This window comes from Amblyomma mixtum, chromosome 9, assembly GCF_055824585.1.
Source record: "Amblyomma mixtum isolate Tamu chromosome 9, ASM5582458v1, whole genome shotgun sequence".
Classification (NCBI taxonomy): domain Eukaryota; kingdom Metazoa; phylum Arthropoda; class Arachnida; order Ixodida; family Ixodidae; genus Amblyomma; species Amblyomma mixtum.
The window spans coordinates 112,065,209-112,085,191 of NC_143020.1; the positions used below are offsets into that span (position 1 = coordinate 112,065,209).

The window sequence follows — 19,983 nt, forward strand, 5'->3', positions numbered from 1 at the left end:
TTAGTTGTCCACGCATTTCGAAGACGGCGCTGGCTGCGCACCACAAGCCGCCATGTTTTGAACGTATGGGCTTCTATGGAGCCTACGCTACCATAGTACATCTACCTTGGCTGCTGCGCCGTAGTACAGGATGTGCGCGCAATGGGCCTGCGACGCACGGTGAAAGATATAGCTTTACACCGTGCTGCGACGTATGCAGCGAACCAACATTTACATGACTGTTTATTCAATGCATGAACGGCGCAAGGCTGAAACAATGCACACGTATGACTCTAGACATGCAGTTTCTATTATTCATTTGTCAGAACAACGTTCTTTTCTCTTGCATAGAACCGGTAGAATGTGGCTGTAAAACAACATAAAAATTAAAACCTTTTGGGGTTTCACCGTTTATCCATTAATTATAGAGAAAGTACTTTCTGTTTGCTTTAATGTTTCAACCACCACCACGACCGCAGTGAAAGCAGCTATATTTTCAGTTCAGCCGCCGCGGTGGCTCAGTGGTTATAGCGTTCGGCTGCTGGCCCGAAAGACGCGGGTTCGATCCCGGCCGCGGCGGTCGAATTTCGATGGAGGCGAAATTCTAAAGGCCCGTGTACTGTGCGATGTCAGTGCAGGTGGTCGAAATTTCCTGAGCCTTTCACTACAGCGTCCCTCATAGCCTGAGTAGCATTGGGACGTTAAACCCCAATAAACCAACCAATATTTTCACATCAATAAAGAAGCAATCAGTTTACACGCTGAGGTTTCAAGTATACATTTACCTGCTCCTGGTAAATATTGTATAGTTTAGCTCAACTGCACGTGCCATATGTAAAAAAAATCTCATAAAATTTTATCATTAGTACCGAGTGAGACATGACAAATGCAGCACATTCGACATGTCCGAAGGAAGGCTCTGGGTCAGGCAGGCCGCAGTACGACAGTGGTAAGGAGGGTTATTTCCTTGGGGGTTATGAGGAAAGAAATAGTGTGGTGAGGGATGAAAGGAGCTAGGGATAATAATGTGACCGCAGGACAGGCTACAGGCTCACGTACCGTCTTGGATGAGGATTAGGGCTCTTGCCTTACAAAAATTTAAAGCGTATAAGGGGCGCCATAAGTGCTCCACTACAAGGTGAACAAACAAGCACCTTTACTTGGTGCGAGCAGTGCGGTTGCGATGAAACGATCGGGCACCTCCTCTGTGACTGTCGTCGTTTTGAGCGAGAGCGCGGTTTCCTGACTGCTACTCTCTACCGCTTGGACTCGCGTCCTCTAGCAGAGTCCAACGTTCTGGGGCCTTGGACTCAACCTTCCTCACAAAGGAAAATGGTGAAAACACTCCTAAGATTCTTAAATGACTCGGAGTTGTATTCCAGTCTATAACCTTGAAGTTTTCAGTGCGCGCCCTCTGTCCCCTTGACATAGTGGTCGATGGACACTTGAAAAACTCCTTTTTTCCCCTTTGTTCTCCTCCCCAAGTGTAGGGTAGTCTACTGTGCATCGCCTGGTTAACCTCCCTTTCCTCTCGCTACCCAGAAAAAAAAAAAGGTAAAAGTGTGCATTTCACCCACAGGGCAGATAGAGAACTAGTAAAATTAATTTTTGATGCCACAAAGATACGACTATATCACAAAAGTCCAGCCGCGGCAGCAACCTCCTGCGCAGCGGCCCAGGAACTGGCGACCAGGCAAGCGGTGGAACAGCAAATTTTGCTCATCGATCATTCCCTTTCAAATTGCTGCTATACCAGTACTACACTGCGTACCTTTCCTCAAACACCTCACAGCCCTGAAAAAAACCAGTACATTATGCACCCCATACCTCAGTTTCCCTGGCACATAAGATGTGCACACCCAGAGCTACCCTTGTCCACGTTCAACCACAAAACCCCCCTTCCCCTTGTCTTCAGGAGAGGCAGGCCACTGCAGGACTTGCAAACCCTCTGTGCACGCCTTTGTGTGGACCCTTTCCCACCCGGGCAGAACTCTTCATAAAGAGAGTCATCCATAATAACGAATTGTGAAGATAAACAAAGGATGCCGAGAAAACGCATCATAAGAATTATGATTAAGGTCACCTCTAGACATATTTACAAACACCAATCCTTGAGTGATATTGAGGATGGATTTTATTACAGGAAGATAAATGAAATTATACAGCCACAAGGTTACTATATACAGAATCGAGGACTTTGTGTGCATGTCCCGACATGAATGGGTGAGACAATGGCAAGGGGCAGCATAATCCATTGTGCGCCGCGCTCTCAACTGTGCAGAGCTACTTCAGCTGTCATTGGAGTTGTCGTCGTTGTTCTTGACTGGAGACTTGGACCGCGAACGAGAACGCGACCTAGATCGGGAGCGTGACGCCGAATGATGGCGGTTGTTGGTCTCGGGGGACTTGCTGCGGCTCCTTGACTTGCTCTTAGACTTGGATTTTGACTTTGAACGGGATCTGGACCGCGAACGACTAGCAGACCGGCTCGAGGCGCGTCGCTTGGGAGGCGGGCTCCTGGAGCGAGAGCGCGAGCGCGACTGTGATCGCGAACGCCGTTTCACGGGTGTGCGCGAGTGGCTTCGTCGCTTGGGACTCCTGGACCTGTGTAGGAAAAACAGCAAATTCCCGAGTTACAACACAAGCTTCCAAGACCGGCATTAATGATAGCCTACTGCTAACACTGTGGAAAGAATTCTTTCAGTTCGTTGGCACCAATATCCGCAGCACGTAGTTGGACCCGAAAGAAAGTCATCACTGAATTCTGCATACCACAGTTGAGACAGGCACAAACACTTGCCACTGCAGACTTGCATCGCAATGCCAATCACAATTTACTATATCCTTGATGAATGAGAAGTCTGCTCAGCCAGTCTGAGGAAGTTGACTTTAAGGGGGGACACTGGTCTTGAAAAATTTTTTTTTTATTAATGAAGTCACAGTTACGAAATCTCCAGGGAATATGTATTTTTTTGTGCTGACTCTAAATATGTCATTTAATTTTATGTAAAACAATTCCTTGAGCACTTATGCACTTTTTATGTTAGTATTTTGCGGAGAGTTTTGAAGAAAATTTGCTGCGGGAAACTCGCTGAAATGTATGCCATTGGGTTCTCTTAACACCAAGGAATACAATAAGGGTGAAATTGTCTTCCTGCTTATCATAGAACTTAAGTTATAGAATTTTGAAGTTGCCGCTTCAGAAATGAGAAGGAAAGTGTGTATTCCTGTGTCTGAAGTGGCAGCTTCAGTACCCTATAACTCAAGTTCTATGAGAGCCAGGATGATAATTTTACCCTTATTGCATTCCTTGGTGTGAAGAGAACCCAATGGCATACATTTCAGTGAGTTTCCTGCAGCAAATTTTCTTCAAAACTCTCCGCAAAATACTTGCGTAAAAAGTGCATAAGTGCTCAAGCAATTGTTTTACATGAAATTAAATGACATATCTAGAATCAGTGCACAAAAATACATGTGCCCTGAAAATTTCATAACTATGACCAGATTAATAAAATTCTTTTCAAGACCAGTGTCCCCCCTTAAGGAGCAGCCTGCAAGCTTGTCAGCATGAAACACACACCTGGAGCGACTGCGTCCTCGGCGAGTGCCGCTTCGAGATCTGGAGCGTGATCGTGACCTGCGCTTGGCAGGGCTTCGGGATCGGCTGCGACGGCGGCTACGCGAACGTGACCGAGATGCACTTCGACGGCGACGTGCAGAACGAGAGCGGGAACGTGACCGAGAACGAGACCGGCTGCGCCTGTAAGCCAAAAACAAGAACGCGTACACTCAGTGAGCAATAGCAGCTAGGCCGGAAGCAAAATTTGCCCAAGAGCAACACCCACGATTTGCGCAGCCTCTTCTCTTCGATGAGGCGGATGCGCCGTCCACTCAAGTCTGTGTTGTCCAATTTCTCCAAAGCATTCTTCATGTCGGAGTATGTCGCAAACTCCACCACCCTGGAGGAGAAGGAACCACACAGAGCTCAGACCGAGCACCGACAACACAATTATCTGCGCGGGAGAAGAGACACCTACCCTTCGTTGCGACGCAGGCGATGTGCATCAGCATAGGTCACCTCGCCAGCCTGCCGCATGTAATCTTTCAAGTCCTTTGTGACGAGAGAGAAAAAAAACGGGAAAGAAAAAAGTATGGTTACACAATGCCTAACAAAAGAAGCCTTCACACACTACTCCACCCAAAAACGACGTTAGAACCCTCATGGGTGCACCAGGCAGCAAGAAGACTTGCAGCACACACTTTATAAAGAACGCAACCACTGCAACCTGGCGGACATTGGCTGCATGCACAACCAAGTGCTGTGACTGCTCTGATATGCATTAAAAGCAGCTTGACGCCCAACGTTATGAGCCTACACCTTGCCAATGCCCCCGTTTTGCCAGAGTAATCAATTGTTGTTGTTTATGGGGTTTAACGTCCCAAAGCGACTCAGGCTATGAGAGACGCCGTAGTGGAGGGCTGCGGAAATTTCGACCACCTGGGGTTCTTTAACGTGCACTGACATCGCACAGTACACGGGCCTCTTGAATTTCTCCTCCAAAGAAATTCTAGCCGCCGCGGCCGGGATCGAACCCGCGTCTTTTGGGTCAGCAGCCGAGCACCATAACCGCTGAGCCACCGCGGCGGCCCCAGAGTAATCAATGAAACAGCACCCAGCCTTGTGAATGCAGCCTATGGCAGCAGGAAAGCTAGATGCACACTGGCTTCAGTTGAACGGAAGGCTGCATATTTGCCGCTGTGGGCAATCTGGAACGCCATCCAGGTCCGAGCCAGGGAGAGAGCTGCAAGAGACGACGACGACGAAGCTGCCCCGACGACGGCCACGCAGAGAGAAGGCGGAGGCTGTTCGCGGCACAAAGTGGAAGACGTGTTGTGTAAAGTGAGGCGTCGTGCGTGATTTACCTGGCTCCGCCCCAAGACCCAGGCCCAGACAACCAAGGTGGGGGTGGGGGCGCAGCCAAGAACCGAGCCAAGCCCTTCACGAGGGGAAACACCACCAGGGCCGCAGCAGGCCTAAAGGCTCCATCATCCACGGTGGGGAGGTGGTCCATGGGCCGGGCCCCCGCGCAGTCGCCCCATCACGAGAAAGCCCCTCATGGCGGAGAGAGAAGGCCGTTGCGAGCGCTGCCTTCATCGTCATCTCTCTAGGTAGGCAGGCGTTGCCCTCTCATCTCTCTTAGGGAGCAGGCGAGCATCTCTCTCTCTCGCAGGCCTTAGTGGGGGAAGCCTCGGGTCCCTCCAAGCGGTTGGTCCACCGCAAACCTTAGGGTCGCCACGCCACGCTCTCTAGTGGGTCCTCCACACCAGGGGGGGCACAAGGAGGAGAAGCCATCATCGCAAGGGGGGACGTAAAGGAAGGAAGCCTGCCGCACCAATCCGCGGGTAGGCGGCGCGCAAAGGCTCGCTCCCCCTCTGAGCAGTGCGAGAACAGAACACACACACGGCCCGTTATTTTGTGGCGAAACTTACGAGCTACCCACACAGATCCTACCTTCCATTACTGCCCGTATGAAACCAAAACCAACCAATGAAGTAGCAAGTATTATTCAGACGGAATTCCCCCTGCCTGTTGCACGAGGTTGTACTGTCAGCTCTTTAATGCAAGCTCACAAGCCTTGACAAGGCAATGCATCCTCATTAGAGCCTAGCGTGCTCTAGCAGCAAACTTCGACATTACGTCACTTGAACTGCACTAGACCAAATTACTAAAATTATCGATGCCGTGAGAAGCCCCGAGATGGGACAAAGGGAACGTCTTTGTCCAGTCTTAAAAGTGCTGTTACACTGTCTCCGTCGATATCTACCAATCAGCCTGCATCATCCCTCGTCTAGCACCATACATTCAGTTCAGCCGTGTTTCAATACTTTGCTCACCGCAGCAAGGACTCTAGCAAAGTAGAACTGTAACTGCTAAGCACCAGACGCTAAGCTGTCTTCGCAGGATGAGCTCCAAGTAGTAGTTATAAGATGGATACATTCACCTATAATAATCATTCGTCCAGCGCAAAAGCGAAAGCTGCCAGTTCGAAGCGTAACATTGGTAGCCTAACAGCCAGTGCTAAAAAGGATTAAAGCAGGCAAGACAGACAGGGAGCGGTACTGAACCTCTCACGAAGACAACCGTACAATAAAACTACCAGAGCCAACAGAATGCCTTACCTGCCAGCTCACACGGCTGCTCAGATTCTCGACAGTCAGCTGGTACTCTGTTCTTGTCGGTGGGCCATACCTGGGGAAGGGCAGGACAAACAAGGATTGCAGAGAAAGCAAAAACACACATGCTTTGCCAGGTTACCGCAAGGAGTTATCACGAATCATGGCTTGCATGCTCTTAATAGCAAGATGATCTCAAAGCCTTGCTCCTATTGGTCAGCCCTGACCACTCCTAAATGTGGTCAGGGCCAATCAACACAGTGTAGTCACAGTGAGCGCCATCTGGCTGTTTTCCCAATGCGCTTGTCGCCAACCGGTAACTTCTTACGTCAATGCAGCAGAGGCCAGGCAGGAAAGAGATGACTGTCCTTTGTTCCCGTGCTGTGGGCAGTGGGGTGATTAAGTTAAAGGTGCACTGAAGAGGAATCTGAACTTGTCTTTTTGCCGCGGGAACTCGATCTACACGTTCCTAGCATTCTTAGAAACTGCGACCTATTGCCCTGTGTGGCCAATTTCCCTAATGAAATCGAATTAACGCCCGGCTCCCGCCTTTCTTTTTTTAATTCTCCCTCGTACGGTGGGTGGAGTCAACCAACGCGGGGAGTGCCTTTCAGCCAGCTCCGTGGAGGCTTTGCTTTCGCTTCATTTTGTTTTTTAGGTTTCCGCGAATTAACAGTTTCATTTGCAGATAATATAACCGCAAAATAAGCCCGCAGCAATAAAAATACGCGCAAACTATTTGCTTCTACGGACTACTACGTATTACTCCGCCGATGGCAGAGCGGCAAGCCACCACGGGACTGGGTGAAAGGCACTCCCCGCGTTGGTTGACTCCGCTCACCGTATGAGGGAGAATTAAAAAAAAAGGCGGGAGCCGGGCGTTAATTCGATTTAACTAAAAAAATCGGCCACACAGGGCAAAAAATCGAAGTTTCTAAGAATGCTAGGAACGTGTAGATCGAGTTCTCGCGGCAAAAAGACGAGTTCAGATTCCTCTTCAGTGCACCTTTAAAGGGGGGAGTTGGAGAGAGGAAGCGGTGTAACTGGTGCCCCCTTCTCGCCACAAGGATGAAGCATCGTTAGCTGATGGCGCCTGTGATGTCATGTGAAAACTACACATCTATACACCGTTCCAACCTGGGCGCTGCCATATTGTTCCCTGGACTGCAGTGGGCCCTCCGCTAGCACGGTGGAAGCGGCGGCGGAACCGGTTTCCAGCAGTCCAGAGAGGAGGCGTTTCGCCGCTTCCACCATGCTAGTGCGAGGTGCCCACTGCAGTCCAGGGAACAATATGGCAGCGCCCAGGGAGCCCTTCCTGGAAAGGTCTATAGGGAAATAACTAGAAGAATAAGAATGTGGAGCACATATGGCAGGTTCTCTCAGATCATGAATGGTAGCTTACCAATATCCCTCAAGAGAAAAGTATACAACAGCTGTATCCTACCGGTACTCACCTATGGGGCAGAAACGTGGAGGCTAACAAAGAGGGTTCAGCTTAAGTTAAGAACAACGCAGCGAGCTATGGAAAGGAAAATGATAGGTGCAACATTAAGAGATCGGAAGAGGGCGGAGTGGGTGAGGGAACAAACGCGGGTTAATGACATCTTAGTTGAAATCAAGAGGAAGAAATGGGCTTGGGCAGGGCATGTAATGCGAAGGCAAGATAACCGCTGGTCCTTAAGGGTAACGGAGTGGATTCCAAGAGAAAGCAAACATAGCAGGGGACGGCAGAAAGTTAGGTGGGCGGATGAGATTAAGAAGTTTGCGGGGATACATTGGCGGCAACTGACAAAGGACAGGGTTAATTGGAGAGACATGGGAGAGGCCTTTGCCCTGCAGTGGGTGTAGTCAGGCTGATGATGATGATGGGAACCAGGTTTTGAGACTTTAGCAAGAACACAGAATATACACAAACCGGCGCCTTGGAGGAGACCTCGATGCAGCACGCGACCGATAGTAGTCTGCTCCACGTCGGATTCCTCGAGCCAGCTCCACAGAGACCCTGCACAGCAGAACAAGTCAACACCATTATATACAGCAAACCAGTGCCACTAGAACACAGCACGAACCTTCGTACAGCAATTTGTTTTGCAGCAGAACTGCAGTCAACCAAATGTGACAGAACTCAACCGTTAGTTTGAAAATACTACTACTACTACTGCTACTAACACCTATCAAGAACGCGATGCATTACTGCAGACGATAAGAAAATGGAGGACAGACTAGACTGCGTATATGACTGCTCCACCTCGATGCATTACTCATCTGCTTCACTTACCGATCGCCAAGCAGCTCCTTTCCGTTCAACTCGTACACTGCATCATCTGCATCTCTGTGGTCATCAAATTCCTGGAAGAGGAAAAAAGCAACGCAGCCAGTAAGAAACAAAGCCTTCACATGCTGCACCTGAATGCTCAGACACTACAGAACCAAACTACACAATAGATGTTATAGTTGTACAACTGCCAAATGTATCCTGGCTGCAACAAATGGCTGGACCAGAGTCATTTAAAACACCTCATTCATCTATATTTCTTTATTAATTTACTGCTTTCTGTATGTTTAGCCTATGCAATGTGGCAAACTATAGCCAGTGAGTGCAGTGCCTGTAATGTTGCACCAGTTCCCATTAATTTGCAATTATACCGTCTCACCGAGCCACCATATGGTGGCACGAGCTTCTACCCCGCCCCACAAGGTTTACTTCTTCAGCACTATTCATAGATACTATTGCATATAACTTTTCACGAGAGATAATACTTGGGTCGATTGAAAATTCGCCCCCTTTATGCAAAGCTGGTCAAGAGGTGTCGTTACGGTATTACCCCACTTGGGAAAGAGCACAGGAGAGGGTCAGAGGGCGAGACAGACCGCCGTGCAGGCACCGGCCATCCACGTGCTCAGCGATGCTAGTCGCAAGGCGTCGACATCGAGGCCCAGGCAGTATAGACGCTTTACAGCGCCGTATCATGGGGGCTGCCATCTTTGATCACGTGATCACGCCGCCATTACTCGCCTCCTGACCGCTCGGCCCGCGCCTCGTCGCGAAGGCTGCTGCGTCTGACGGTTCGGTTCCGACAGGCAGTGTTTCGGTTGATACTGTTGTAAAGGAGGGGTAAGACGACACTATAGTTTGGCCAAAGCTTTGAGAACCCTAATTTGATCACGAATTCAGGCGTGAAAACGCGATAGGACTTCATGTCGCCTAGAGCCGCTGAGCTCTCCGCCTCTTCGAGCCAACGGACGGATCGCCTGAATGCTTGTCTTTGCATGCGCTGAAGGCTCTGCTTAATGTTTTTTTTATTGTTATTATATAAAACGGCAAGGTTGAATGTTCCTGCGGCCTTACAGGTCATTGTCCTATCGAGTACCTGCATGCAGACACTGCTGTAAAACGCTCACATGCACATAGTATGCATTTGTTTACAACCTGTTAACGGTGCTTATTAAGCCTGAAATATTTCCTACTGGTTGGATAAACATAGAAAGGCGACAAATATAAATAGACACACAAAGGTTGACGATCATGGTAGCAGTACCATCAAGCAGCCGTCACAAGCTGGCGTGCAATCATTTCGAAGGAGTCCGCGATATAATTGTTATAACGCGCGCATGGCAACACGTTCACGCTAGACGAATTTCATAATAACGTCAGCCTCGTATAAAAAATTTTGGTACGCTCGACGCTCGATATGCGGGCATGGAAACGCTCGTGGTCTCTTTGGTTGTAATTAATCAGCTTCACTCTGAGCGTGCGGAGTCACTTTTAGTGACTGTCTCACATGGACCGCGAGCAAGTGACAACCGCCCAGCACAGCAGCCGTAAACCAAATGCTGTAATCCGAATACGCTCCACGGAAACCGCGCTACTTGGAGCGAAATTGAACAGTAGCGCCAAGACGGCGTGTAATACACGGATTGACGGTAAGCGTTGTCGCATGGCAGTGCGGTGCATAATAAACAGCAGCAGCATGTAGGAGCGCAAGTCGTCTTTTTTTTTCGTTCCTAATTCGGCTTCGGGCGCTCCTTTTACTAATGGCCAAACACCATCACTAACGATCAATGGGGTCTCAGCACAGTGCACAACAACTGAATGCACGCCGTCATGGTTTCGGTGGCGGAACAGCTTCTTCATGCGGCTGTGTTGTGCACTTACCCTCGCATTTTTTTCAAGATCAAAACCTTTCTTTATTAGCTATCTAGCGCTGGCGAACGTGTTTGTTGCGTTCGCCAGCTCGGAAACGGTGCGTGTCGAACGGGCGTGAACATTGCCATTACCTACTTGTGCAGTTCGGTTCCGTGAAGCTCGCAAACGGCCACATCCCGCACCTTTAACTCTCTGTCGCAATTCTTGCAATCCACAACATTGCACGTGTTTCCTCTGCCTTTTCACATCGTAGAAAGAACACATTCGGCAACCACCCGCGAAATTTCCACTGCTGCGACGAGGCGTACACGCCGGCGACTTACGAGGCCAGTAATGGTGCCGTGTTCCCAGCGCACGTGTGGCGCCATCTGGTCTCAAACGGAAGAACTGCGCGCTGTAAACGGTCTATACCACAAGGGCTGCTCTGCTATTGCGAACGTCGTCGAAACCCAATACTCACCACAAAGCCGAAGCCATTCTTGATGCTGATCTCGCGGATGCGACCGAAGCCCTTGAAGAAGCGCTCCAAGTCACGCTCCCGGACCTCGTAGTTGAGACGCCCGACGTAAACGCGTGACGTCATCTCCGTCTGCGCATGATACAAAAGGGAGGGGAACAGGCAGCGTCACTTTTCGGTACGCAAAGGCACAGGAAACGCTCTTGGTTCGAAGTATTGAGAATTCATCAGTAGAACGTTTTCCGCAGCAAGCAGTTGGTCCCGAAAGATGGACATCACGGAATTCTCAATCGCAAGACGCAGATCGGCGCAGAAAAGCACTAGAACACGTTGTACGGAAGCCGACCACACAACACGCCGCCCATGCAGTTTGCCAAAGGAAACACGAGTGCTAATTCTTATCGAACTATTCTCTCTCAAATCCGGCATGACCAGAAGCTTATTTTATCTGCATTTTTTACCCCCGATCTCAAAGATCTGGCTCTAACGACATATCAGTCCAAACAGGATACGCGCCTACAGGCAGACAAAGGCCTCACCTCACTTCTGTGTTACCGATGTCTCGAACTATAAAAATTGAGATCTTGGTTGCTTACAACTACTATTAGCCTATTTCGAAGGATGAATCTAAGCCGGTACAAAGTGGGCGCCAAAATGAACTCGGAACAAGACATTTCCTAATAGGCCTAGCCTGAACACGCGACATTAGTGCTACAGCCTGTTGCGCGGGGTTTTAGCGTTAAGTGAACGGCGTCGTACTCACCCTAACCGTTGTTCCTGCTGTATGCTGCGCTTGAATGCGAGATTTGAGCCTTCTCGATGAAGTATTTTTTCCCTATTAATGAACCGTGCTCGAAGCACGATTCCACGGAAGGTCACCTTCCCCAAGGACTGCAACCTTCACTACGCCTTGACAAAACAACGGGGTCTCCACGCCTGGCTTCACGAGGCGCACATTTTTGTTGCAAGTATACTCTCGCCCCCAATCTTTTCCAAGCGCAGGAAGCGCAGTGGGCGCAAGTTTTAAGTTAAACTTGCAATTTAACAATCAAAAATGACAAAAATAATAAAATTTATGTTAAATATTTTGGCTTGACAGCTTTATTGCACTAAAATAAAATTAGTCATTTGCAGAGTGCAGTACAGTCTTAACAGATTGCGCAATTTCTCTACACCAAGAAAAAGAAATGAAAACAAGAATAAAAACCTTGATGCTAGGCTATAAACTACATTAAAAATTTTCCTGAGGAACTGTAGAAGTTGTGTACTTTTAATGTGACACTACTACATTGTGCATTATGTGTTCGAGGCTACACCAAAGGTTGCTGCTGAGCGCTACCTGTTAAAAGTGCGTCTGCTCAAAAGGAAAATTTAATTGACAGTGTAAAGCTTTTATAGAGCAATAATAATAGTGCTTGCTTGAATGCGTAAACATCTGCATTAAAGCCAAGTCGGGGAACGACCATTTTTGAATTTTTGCAGGGTTCGAGGCTAGAATGGATATGGCGTGTGCTCGGTCCGCTGCTGCGAAGGCGAGGGGAGTCATGGGACCCTTTTTGCCCCGCATCTGCGAATCAGCCGCAGCATTCGAAGATCGCCATTTTGTGCGCAACGCCAGTCGTCGGTCGCGATTCCATGGCTCCTTGGGCGGCATCCCGGCTCCGAGGCAGCAAGTAAGGCCTCGCTCGGCGCTCGGACCCCGACCCCGGGGCGGCGAAACTAAACCGCGATTATCGGCACACTCAAAACCGGGCACCCCCCCACTACCTTGGCGCTTCGATTTCGGCGCCGGGCTCGCCGAAACGTTACAAACGCTTCGCGCGGCCTGGCTCGCTTTTTGCTGCCCGTCGATTGCCCCAGAGCTCTCGGTCGGCGCGGGTTTGGCGTCGAAAGGGGCTCGCTTCGGCCGCGCCGTAGGCTTAGACGACGCGAATCTAACGCGTTCGGCTCACGTACTACAGCCTCTAGTCGAGTTTCTCTTGTTGTGAACATGGTGAGGGGAAACTGAACATGTGCTCTCTCGAGAATGCTGTGTGGTATGGTTGCGTGGGCCGAGCGAGCCCGTAAGCAAAGCCAGCCCAACCCCTCCTTAACGTTTCTCCTTGCTTTCTCTTTTCTTCTCTTTACCTCCGGTGCCGCTCCGTTTTGCCTGCCGTGTTTAGCAAAGCCGGTTGTGCGGTGTTGTACTATTCTGAGGGTCACCTTTGGAGAGCCGGCGAGACATATCTGCGGCACGGATCGTTGCTGTGGCGAGGTCTCGAAGGTTTCCGGCAAATGCCGGCTGCTCTATCCGGGCGTGTTTTTATTTTCTTGCTCGCTCACATCACGCTGTGTGTGCTGAATCGCCTTTCGGAGCTCGAGCGTAAGGGGCTCCCACGTTGCTGGTGTGGGTCTGTCGGGGGATTTCCCCGCAGTTTCCTCCTGTCGATCGGCGGAAAATGCAGTCTTGTGGGTGCTGCTGTCCCGACGTCGCGGCTGTTAAAGTCAGCCTGACGGTAAACCGGCAATCAGTGACATGACGCGACGGCCGGCGTGGTACTTTCTGTTAGCTCGGCCTTACAGGCGTGTTTAGAGGATACGTCGGAAAGTTCTGAGCTGGCGCGTTGTCGGTCTGCACTTTTCAACGTGCGTCTTAGCAAATACAACACCTAGTACGTTTATCTGAATTAAAACTTGAAACACAGCCTGGAGTTGATGATGGTTTAGCATTGACAGTTAACACCTTCTTGTCCTGAAAAGATGAATGAAAAAGTGATCTCACTGTTACATTTGATTGTCCGGCTTAGGAAATGTTACTTTTACTAGATTTTCTTGTTGTAATCACTCGGTGTTTACGGGGGGATGAAAGCCATGTCTTCAGTGGCACTTAGTGAACAGTTTGTAGTTGCACGTCTAACCGTGTGCTGTTATTTTAAAGAGCAAGTGGTACAGGTGTTTTCTTCTAAGCTAATCGCACACAGCAGGCACGTCTAAAAGCGAATTCATCTGCTGTTGACGTTAGAAGAGCCTCAACCACGAACGGCGTCTAAAATGCAGTGTGGGGTTGGCGTAGTGTCTCCCTGAGTGTTCATACCTGCTGCTGTTGGTGCTGTTCACAATTGCGGAATTATTACATCACACTTGTTGAATTACGTGTGGTGTAAACTTCTCTGATGTGACTACTAAAAGCTCAGTGCATTTTGTGTTGCTTTAGCATAAGACTGATTCACACACAAGCAGCTGAACAAATTGAGTAATTGAGCCGTGAAAAATCTCCATTTTGTTGGAACCTTGTTGCTAGAGGTGCTGCGACAACTTGAAACAAGTTCTTGTGCCGTGGCAGCTGGAATAGCTAGCGTTTTCGCTTGCATATGAAACAGGCTTAATACTAGTTTACAAAACTTCGCTTAGCACCGTTGCTGTTTATTCAGTCTAAACCATTTTGCTATCTGCTGCCCAACAATTTTAATAGGCTGTTGTTTTTTGTCAGTATGATTTTTAAAATGCGTTTATGACATCTCTTTTCGGGTAGCAAAGATAGCGTTAATGCTGGCAGGAAAAGACACAAGACCTGTAGGCACATCATAGTGGAGCGCTTTGTAGTAATTTAAACCATTTGGAATACTTTGCACCGGACTGCAAATTTAGGCACACAGACCTGTTTACATTTCACCTACATCGAAATGCTGCCGCGGTGGCTCAGTGGCTATGGTGCTCGCTGCTGTCCCGAAAGACGCGGGTTCGATCCCGGCTGCGGCGATTGAATTTCTTTGGAGGAGAAATTCTAGAGGACAGTGTACTGTGCGATGTCAGTGCACGTTAAAGAACCCCAGGTGGTCGAAATCTCCGGAGCCCTCCACTACGGCGTCTCTCTTAGCCTTAGTCGCTTTGGGACGTTAAACCCCATAAACCAAACCAAACCAAACCTACATCAAAATAACGAACTTACAAATTCATGTTCAACAACCGAAGGCTGTAGAAATGGTTTCGAGGGAGTGATTCTTGCTCATTGGCATCCACTCAAGTGTAGCCATTCAACTACAAAAGAAAACGCCCTAAAACACGTTGGAATAGCCACGTTTTTGACACTGAAAACTGGCAAAACCGAATGGCAGTGTCTAACTAGTTCAAGGCTGTCTTAGCAAGCCAACTTTCTATGACACGTCTTACATTGGTATAATGCCATTGCCTACTGTGGCAGTTATCAGTGCAGTACAGAGAAAGTGTGGCACTTTTCGAGAGTGAAATTCAAATAGGAATGTATAGCATAATATTTTATTTCTAGCTAAGAACAACATCAGTTTGCAGCAGACATTATTTGCATGAATAATGCATGTACTGCACATAATTTCTCAATGTATCTATGACTTGTTTACTGTGTAACGAAAACTGGCACATGCTCAAGGATTGCACATAGTGAAGTACATAGGGTCATGGTCATAGCTACGGGTCACCTGTCTAGATAAACAGAAATGTTGAGGTCTGATAACAGGCTCTGCTTTTCCTGGTCTTAGTGCACTGTATTCAGGCAAGTGTGAAACACTGAGAGTACTAGTTTGAAAGCATAAATCTATTAGTGTACTAAGCTGTTTGGTAACATAGCAGTATCTGTCATTCTCCTGTAACTAAAAATAAGGAAAGCTAACTTGTGCCCTGTCCTTCTTTTTTTGTGAATTGAACTAATATATGAATCCCCCCCCCCCCTTTTTCTTAGTAATCAATAAGGTACTCCTGATGGATTATAATTACTCATGGTGATTAGGAAGTTTGGAATAATATCCAGCATAGATTTTCGCCTTCATTTATTGTATAAAATTAAGTACATGTCGTTTTTACTATACTCCGTTTCGTGCATCCGGTGCAAAGATGTCAAAGCTAGTGCTCTTGTTTGTGCTGCCTGCATACGCAATCAAAAAGTGGTGTGTTCATGTTGAGGGAAAAATAATTAATGCCTCGGCTGCAGGCTTATTCCATGGTACATTTGTCACGTGCTTGATTAAATGTGCTCTTATTGCTGATGACACGCTGGCGCTTTCTCATGCCTTAGACCACTCGGCCACAAAACAAGCACTGAGTGACACGCCTCCCTTTATTTTTTCATTCCGGACCTTTCACAGCGTTGCATCTGATTTATGAAGCGGAGTATAGTTACTGCTGTTTATCCTGACATCTGATGCACAGGTCATTTGGGAGTTGTGTAGCCAGAACTTCACTGGCAGTTTTCCAAGAACAACAGAGATTCTTGGCATCTCATTTAGTTTGAGAAACTCGGTCTCAGAGAGGAGTGAGTTGGAGGCCCTTATGGTTCCGTTCAAAACAACTCAAAGGAGGATACATAGCAGTATTGGCGGAATAGCACTTGAAAATCGTTTTATCCTGTGGTGTGCGTGCAGTGCACGAATTCATTGCCTTCCCCCATCGTGATCCTTTGCATCTGAAAATGTGCACTTAAGAAATACACGCAATGCATTGTGGGTGCGGTTATAGTTAGCTGAAGTTTGCTATGTGTACTGTCATATTTCATCCTTGATCATGTGTTCACTCTAGTCTGTGCCCCGCTTTGTATGCCTTTTACCTTTCAATGACTGGAAGAGGTTCGAGCAGTTTGCTGTTATAGAGTGGTCATAACCTTGATGAGTGGTCATAACTCGCGCATGAGTGGTCATAACCTGTGCATGCCAAGGGGGTTCTAAAGTTCTGGAAGAAGCCTTTGTTTTTCTGTGGACTTGAACCTGGCCGATGATGGTGACAGTCTGTCAGATACAGCACTGCATTACTCGACCACTGGTATGCTTTATCACACGCTTATTCTGAGGTCTTACTTGAGATCGCTGCATAAACGATCCTTTTGCTGGTGTCTTGAATGTACTTCGTGGTCTCGACAAAGGATGAGAAAGCGTAAAAAAGAAGAACGTTGGGGGACAGAAGGCTAGAATAGAGCATGGTTGTTAGCCCTAGGTTATCTGCGTAGCATTTTTTTTTTTTGTGCTGATTTGCCTTTGTTGAGACTATGAGCGAGCCATTTAACTGGTTACTTCAATAAATATCAGATAGGAGTTATGAACTCTGATCAATTCGTCATTACATTACATATATGTGAAAAGCTTTTTGATTTTTAAGAAAGATAGATTACTGCACACTTAAAATTGGCAAAGGTATTATTTTTGATTTAGTAAGAAAGATATGATTACTATGCTCTTATAATTAGCAAATAGTGATCATTTGTGTGCAACTAGGAGCAATAAAATTGTACACATATACTCAAGTGCATATAGTGAACTAATATCAGAATTCAGAATTGTCTTGTTACCTGCCAAAGAAGTAGTAAGCCACAGAAATCATAAGTTGTTTCACTATTAAGGTTAGTAGGCCGCCGCGGTGGCTCAGTGATTATGGTGCTCGGCTGCTGACCCGAAAGACGCGGGTTCTATCCCGGCCGCGGCGGTTGAATTCCTTTGGAGGAGAAATTCTGGAGGCCCGTGTACTGTGCGATGTCAGTGCACGTTAAAGAACCCCGGGTGGTCGAAATTTCCGGAGCCCTCCACTACGGCGTCTCTCATAGCCTTAGTCGCTTTGGGACATTAAACCCCCATAAACCAAACCAAACCTATTAAGGTTAGCTGAAATGTTGATACTAGTTGGGAGAGTTTTGTTACTGTGGGTAGGGGGCGTGGTATGTACGCTTATGCCATGTTGCGCACATTATTGTCATGGGTAGGCTCTAGTGCAGGCGGTAAACTGAGCGGTGCAGGTTTTAATGACCACTCTTCTCGTGGTTTTTGTTAACTGCGTGCTTTTGCAACATCTACTCGTGTATGGAATGCACTCCCTACTTTGGCTTTCAAAGAGCACAATTTTCCCTATTACCTCACATAAGATGTATTGGGAAAAAACGTGCACTCATTCTGTATGCTTGCATGTTTACTTAAGTATTTACTTATATGGTAATAATTGTTGTGTTCTCTCGTTCTACGCTATAAGCACAGGAGGTCGGGCTCAAGGTTGCATAACTCTGGGACGTTCTCTACATTATTGTTCAGTAATTTATTAGCATTTTGTAAAGTAAAGGATATAAAATTTGAACTTATTTCGTGTTTATGTCTGTCTCTGCAGGCTGAGCCATGGCCACTAGTCGAGGCACAGTGGTTGGCAGCAGTAGCAGTGGCGGCGGGGACGAGCCGTCGACTTCGGAAGAGCGGCCCACTAAGCTGGCCAAGCCACTACACCTGCAGCGGATTGAGCGGGCCGTTCGGCTCGACAACTTCATCAACTTCATCCACAACTACTTCTCGACGCCACTCAACGACGGCGAGGAGGAGGACGACACGGAGGCCGAGAGCCTCTCGGACATCGATGAGGATGGCGACGTGCTCAACGGCGGCAGTGCTGCTCCGTCGGACGCCGTTGACCGGCGCGCCGAGAAGATGAAGCTGTACAACTTCGACAACGTGCGCAAGAGCCGGCGCTGGCTCAAGAACGTGCTGCTGAGTGACACATCTTCCTCGGAGGAGGACAACTCGCCCACTGAGGACGACCTCCAGGACTGGCTCCGCTTTCACAAGCTGCGGCAGATGGCACGCGCTGAGCTCAACACGGACCCAGAGGTGAGAAGCTCCTGTCTTCATCTCTCTACTAGCTTTGTGCAAACATGCCTTCGTCTTTTTTTGCTGCGTTCATGGACTTATGTATTGAGAGACCCGTGAACAAGCCGTTTAAAAATGCCGGTTCTTTGGCATTATCATCAGCTAAATTATGTCTGTTGCCTGCCAAAAGGTCTCTCCCAACGCTCTGTATTTTTTCTTGTCCCGTGCCAATCGTGGCTGCACTCTCCGAGCTTTTAAAACTTCCTTGTGTCGCTCGGCTTCCAGTAGCCCGCGCCAAACTTTGCCTTTCCTTTAGTACCTACTCTATTACTTCAAGAAACCATCAGTTTTCTGTCATCTGTAGTGCATGTACCATCAGAGTCCATTTTTTCCCTCTTGGATTTCCACTACAATGTCATTAACTCACTTCATGGTGAACCTTGTAGAGCTGGTGTTTCAAGTGTTAAAGGAACACAGACACCTAACTTTTGGGTGCGTGTTTTCTTCTTTTTAATGATGCGTAAGGCATTATTATACATTTATTACCACATGTGGTATTCTCCTGCGAGTGCTAAATAATTTACAGTCAGATTTATTTGTCGTGTTGTTTCGGGTTCAATTTCAGCAGCCGAACTATGAGTGTGACGTCAGAGTGTGGTTATAGGTCATGTGAGGCATGAAAAAAACTGTAGTACAATCGCTGCTTCCACATTCGTTGTCATTCCGGCTCTAGAGGAAGGCTGGTTTCAGCACTGCAGTGAATTAAACGATGAAGCAGCAATTATATCGAAGTTCTTCCATGCCTCACGTGATTTATAACCACACTTTGGCATTACAGCTATCGTTTGGCTGTTGAAAACTGAAACCGAAACAGCATGACAGAAAAACGTGATTATAAATTATTTAGCGGCCGTAGGCGAATACCACATCGTGATTCATGCATAGTAGTATCTTCGGCATCATTATAGAGAAGAAAACATGCCACCAAAATTAGGTGTCTATACGTCTTTAATGTAAAGGGGCATTCAAGTTGGAAGTAAATAACAAAACAAAACTGTTGTCTGCCGGTTTTCTTCTTAGCCCTGTTCCTGAGCTGTTATTGTGCTTGAGATGATAACTGGCTGGTAACTGCTTTGATAGAGCTTCTCTCTCTCTGCTTGTTTTTAGCACACTAGCTTTTATAGTGGCCATTCCCCACATTTAGCCGTTGCATGTTTTTCGGTGCTTCGCTTCACCACTGCACCACTGTGCCACGAGTGGTCGCAAGATTGCCAGGGGTGTATGAATGGAGAGAATGACTAATTCCGCATATACGGACATTTACCCGTTATCGCTATCCGAACAACTGCCATCCGAGAACACTGGATGTGAACACCGGAACCGAAGTGGTAGCGCACCTAGTTCACATTTGGTCTAACTATGCTTATCGATAGTCATTTTTTTGTTTGTTTTCCCCTCTCGCAGCTGCGCCAGTACCAGTACTACGGGGTGGGCATGCTATCCCAGCACGACCCCTTCCCCGAACACCAGAAGGTGCTGCTCGGCAGCAAGAAGAAGGCCAGGGAGAAGCGGGCCATGGAGCGCAAGAAAGGTGGGAGGAGCAGGGATGCCGCTTCCGTGGACCTTTGCCCGTCCTGTTTTAGAATTAGACCGTCTTTGCCAGT

The 19,983-nt window shown here is 47.9% G+C and overlaps 2 protein-coding genes across 3 annotated transcripts in view; one reads left to right on the forward strand and one right to left on the reverse strand.

Moving 5' to 3' along the window:
* Positions 1-2,090: 2,090 nt before the first annotated feature.
* LOC149330761 (serine/arginine-rich splicing factor 5-like) lies at positions 2,091-11,704 on the reverse strand. The gene is made up of 9 exons (XM_089561414.1): positions 11,521-11,704; positions 10,761-10,889; positions 8,432-8,502; positions 8,069-8,155; positions 6,160-6,229; positions 4,017-4,090; positions 3,825-3,938; positions 3,560-3,739; positions 2,091-2,583 (listed from the first exon to the last, which is right to left on the reverse strand). The coding sequence occupies exons 2-9, from the start codon at positions 10,881-10,883 to the stop codon at positions 2,268-2,270; spliced, it is 1,035 nt and encodes a 344-aa protein (XP_089417540.1). The 5' UTR covers positions 10,884-10,889; positions 11,521-11,704; the 3' UTR covers positions 2,091-2,267.
* A 546-nt stretch (positions 11,705-12,250) lies between these two features.
* Positions 12,251-19,983, forward strand: part of Ino80 (chromatin-remodeling ATPase INO80) — a 71,936-nt gene continuing 64,203 nt past the window's right edge. The window contains exons 1-3 of one of the 2 annotated variants that reach the window (XM_089561417.1): positions 12,251-12,430; positions 17,850-18,340; positions 19,784-19,910. In XM_089561417.1, the coding sequence (XP_089417543.1) occupies positions 17,858-18,340; positions 19,784-19,910 (610 nt within the window). In that variant the 5' untranslated portion in view covers positions 12,251-12,430; positions 17,850-17,857. The remainder of the gene's footprint in view (positions 12,431-17,849; positions 18,341-19,783; positions 19,911-19,983) is intronic. The other variant, XM_089561416.1, reaches the window with a different exon arrangement.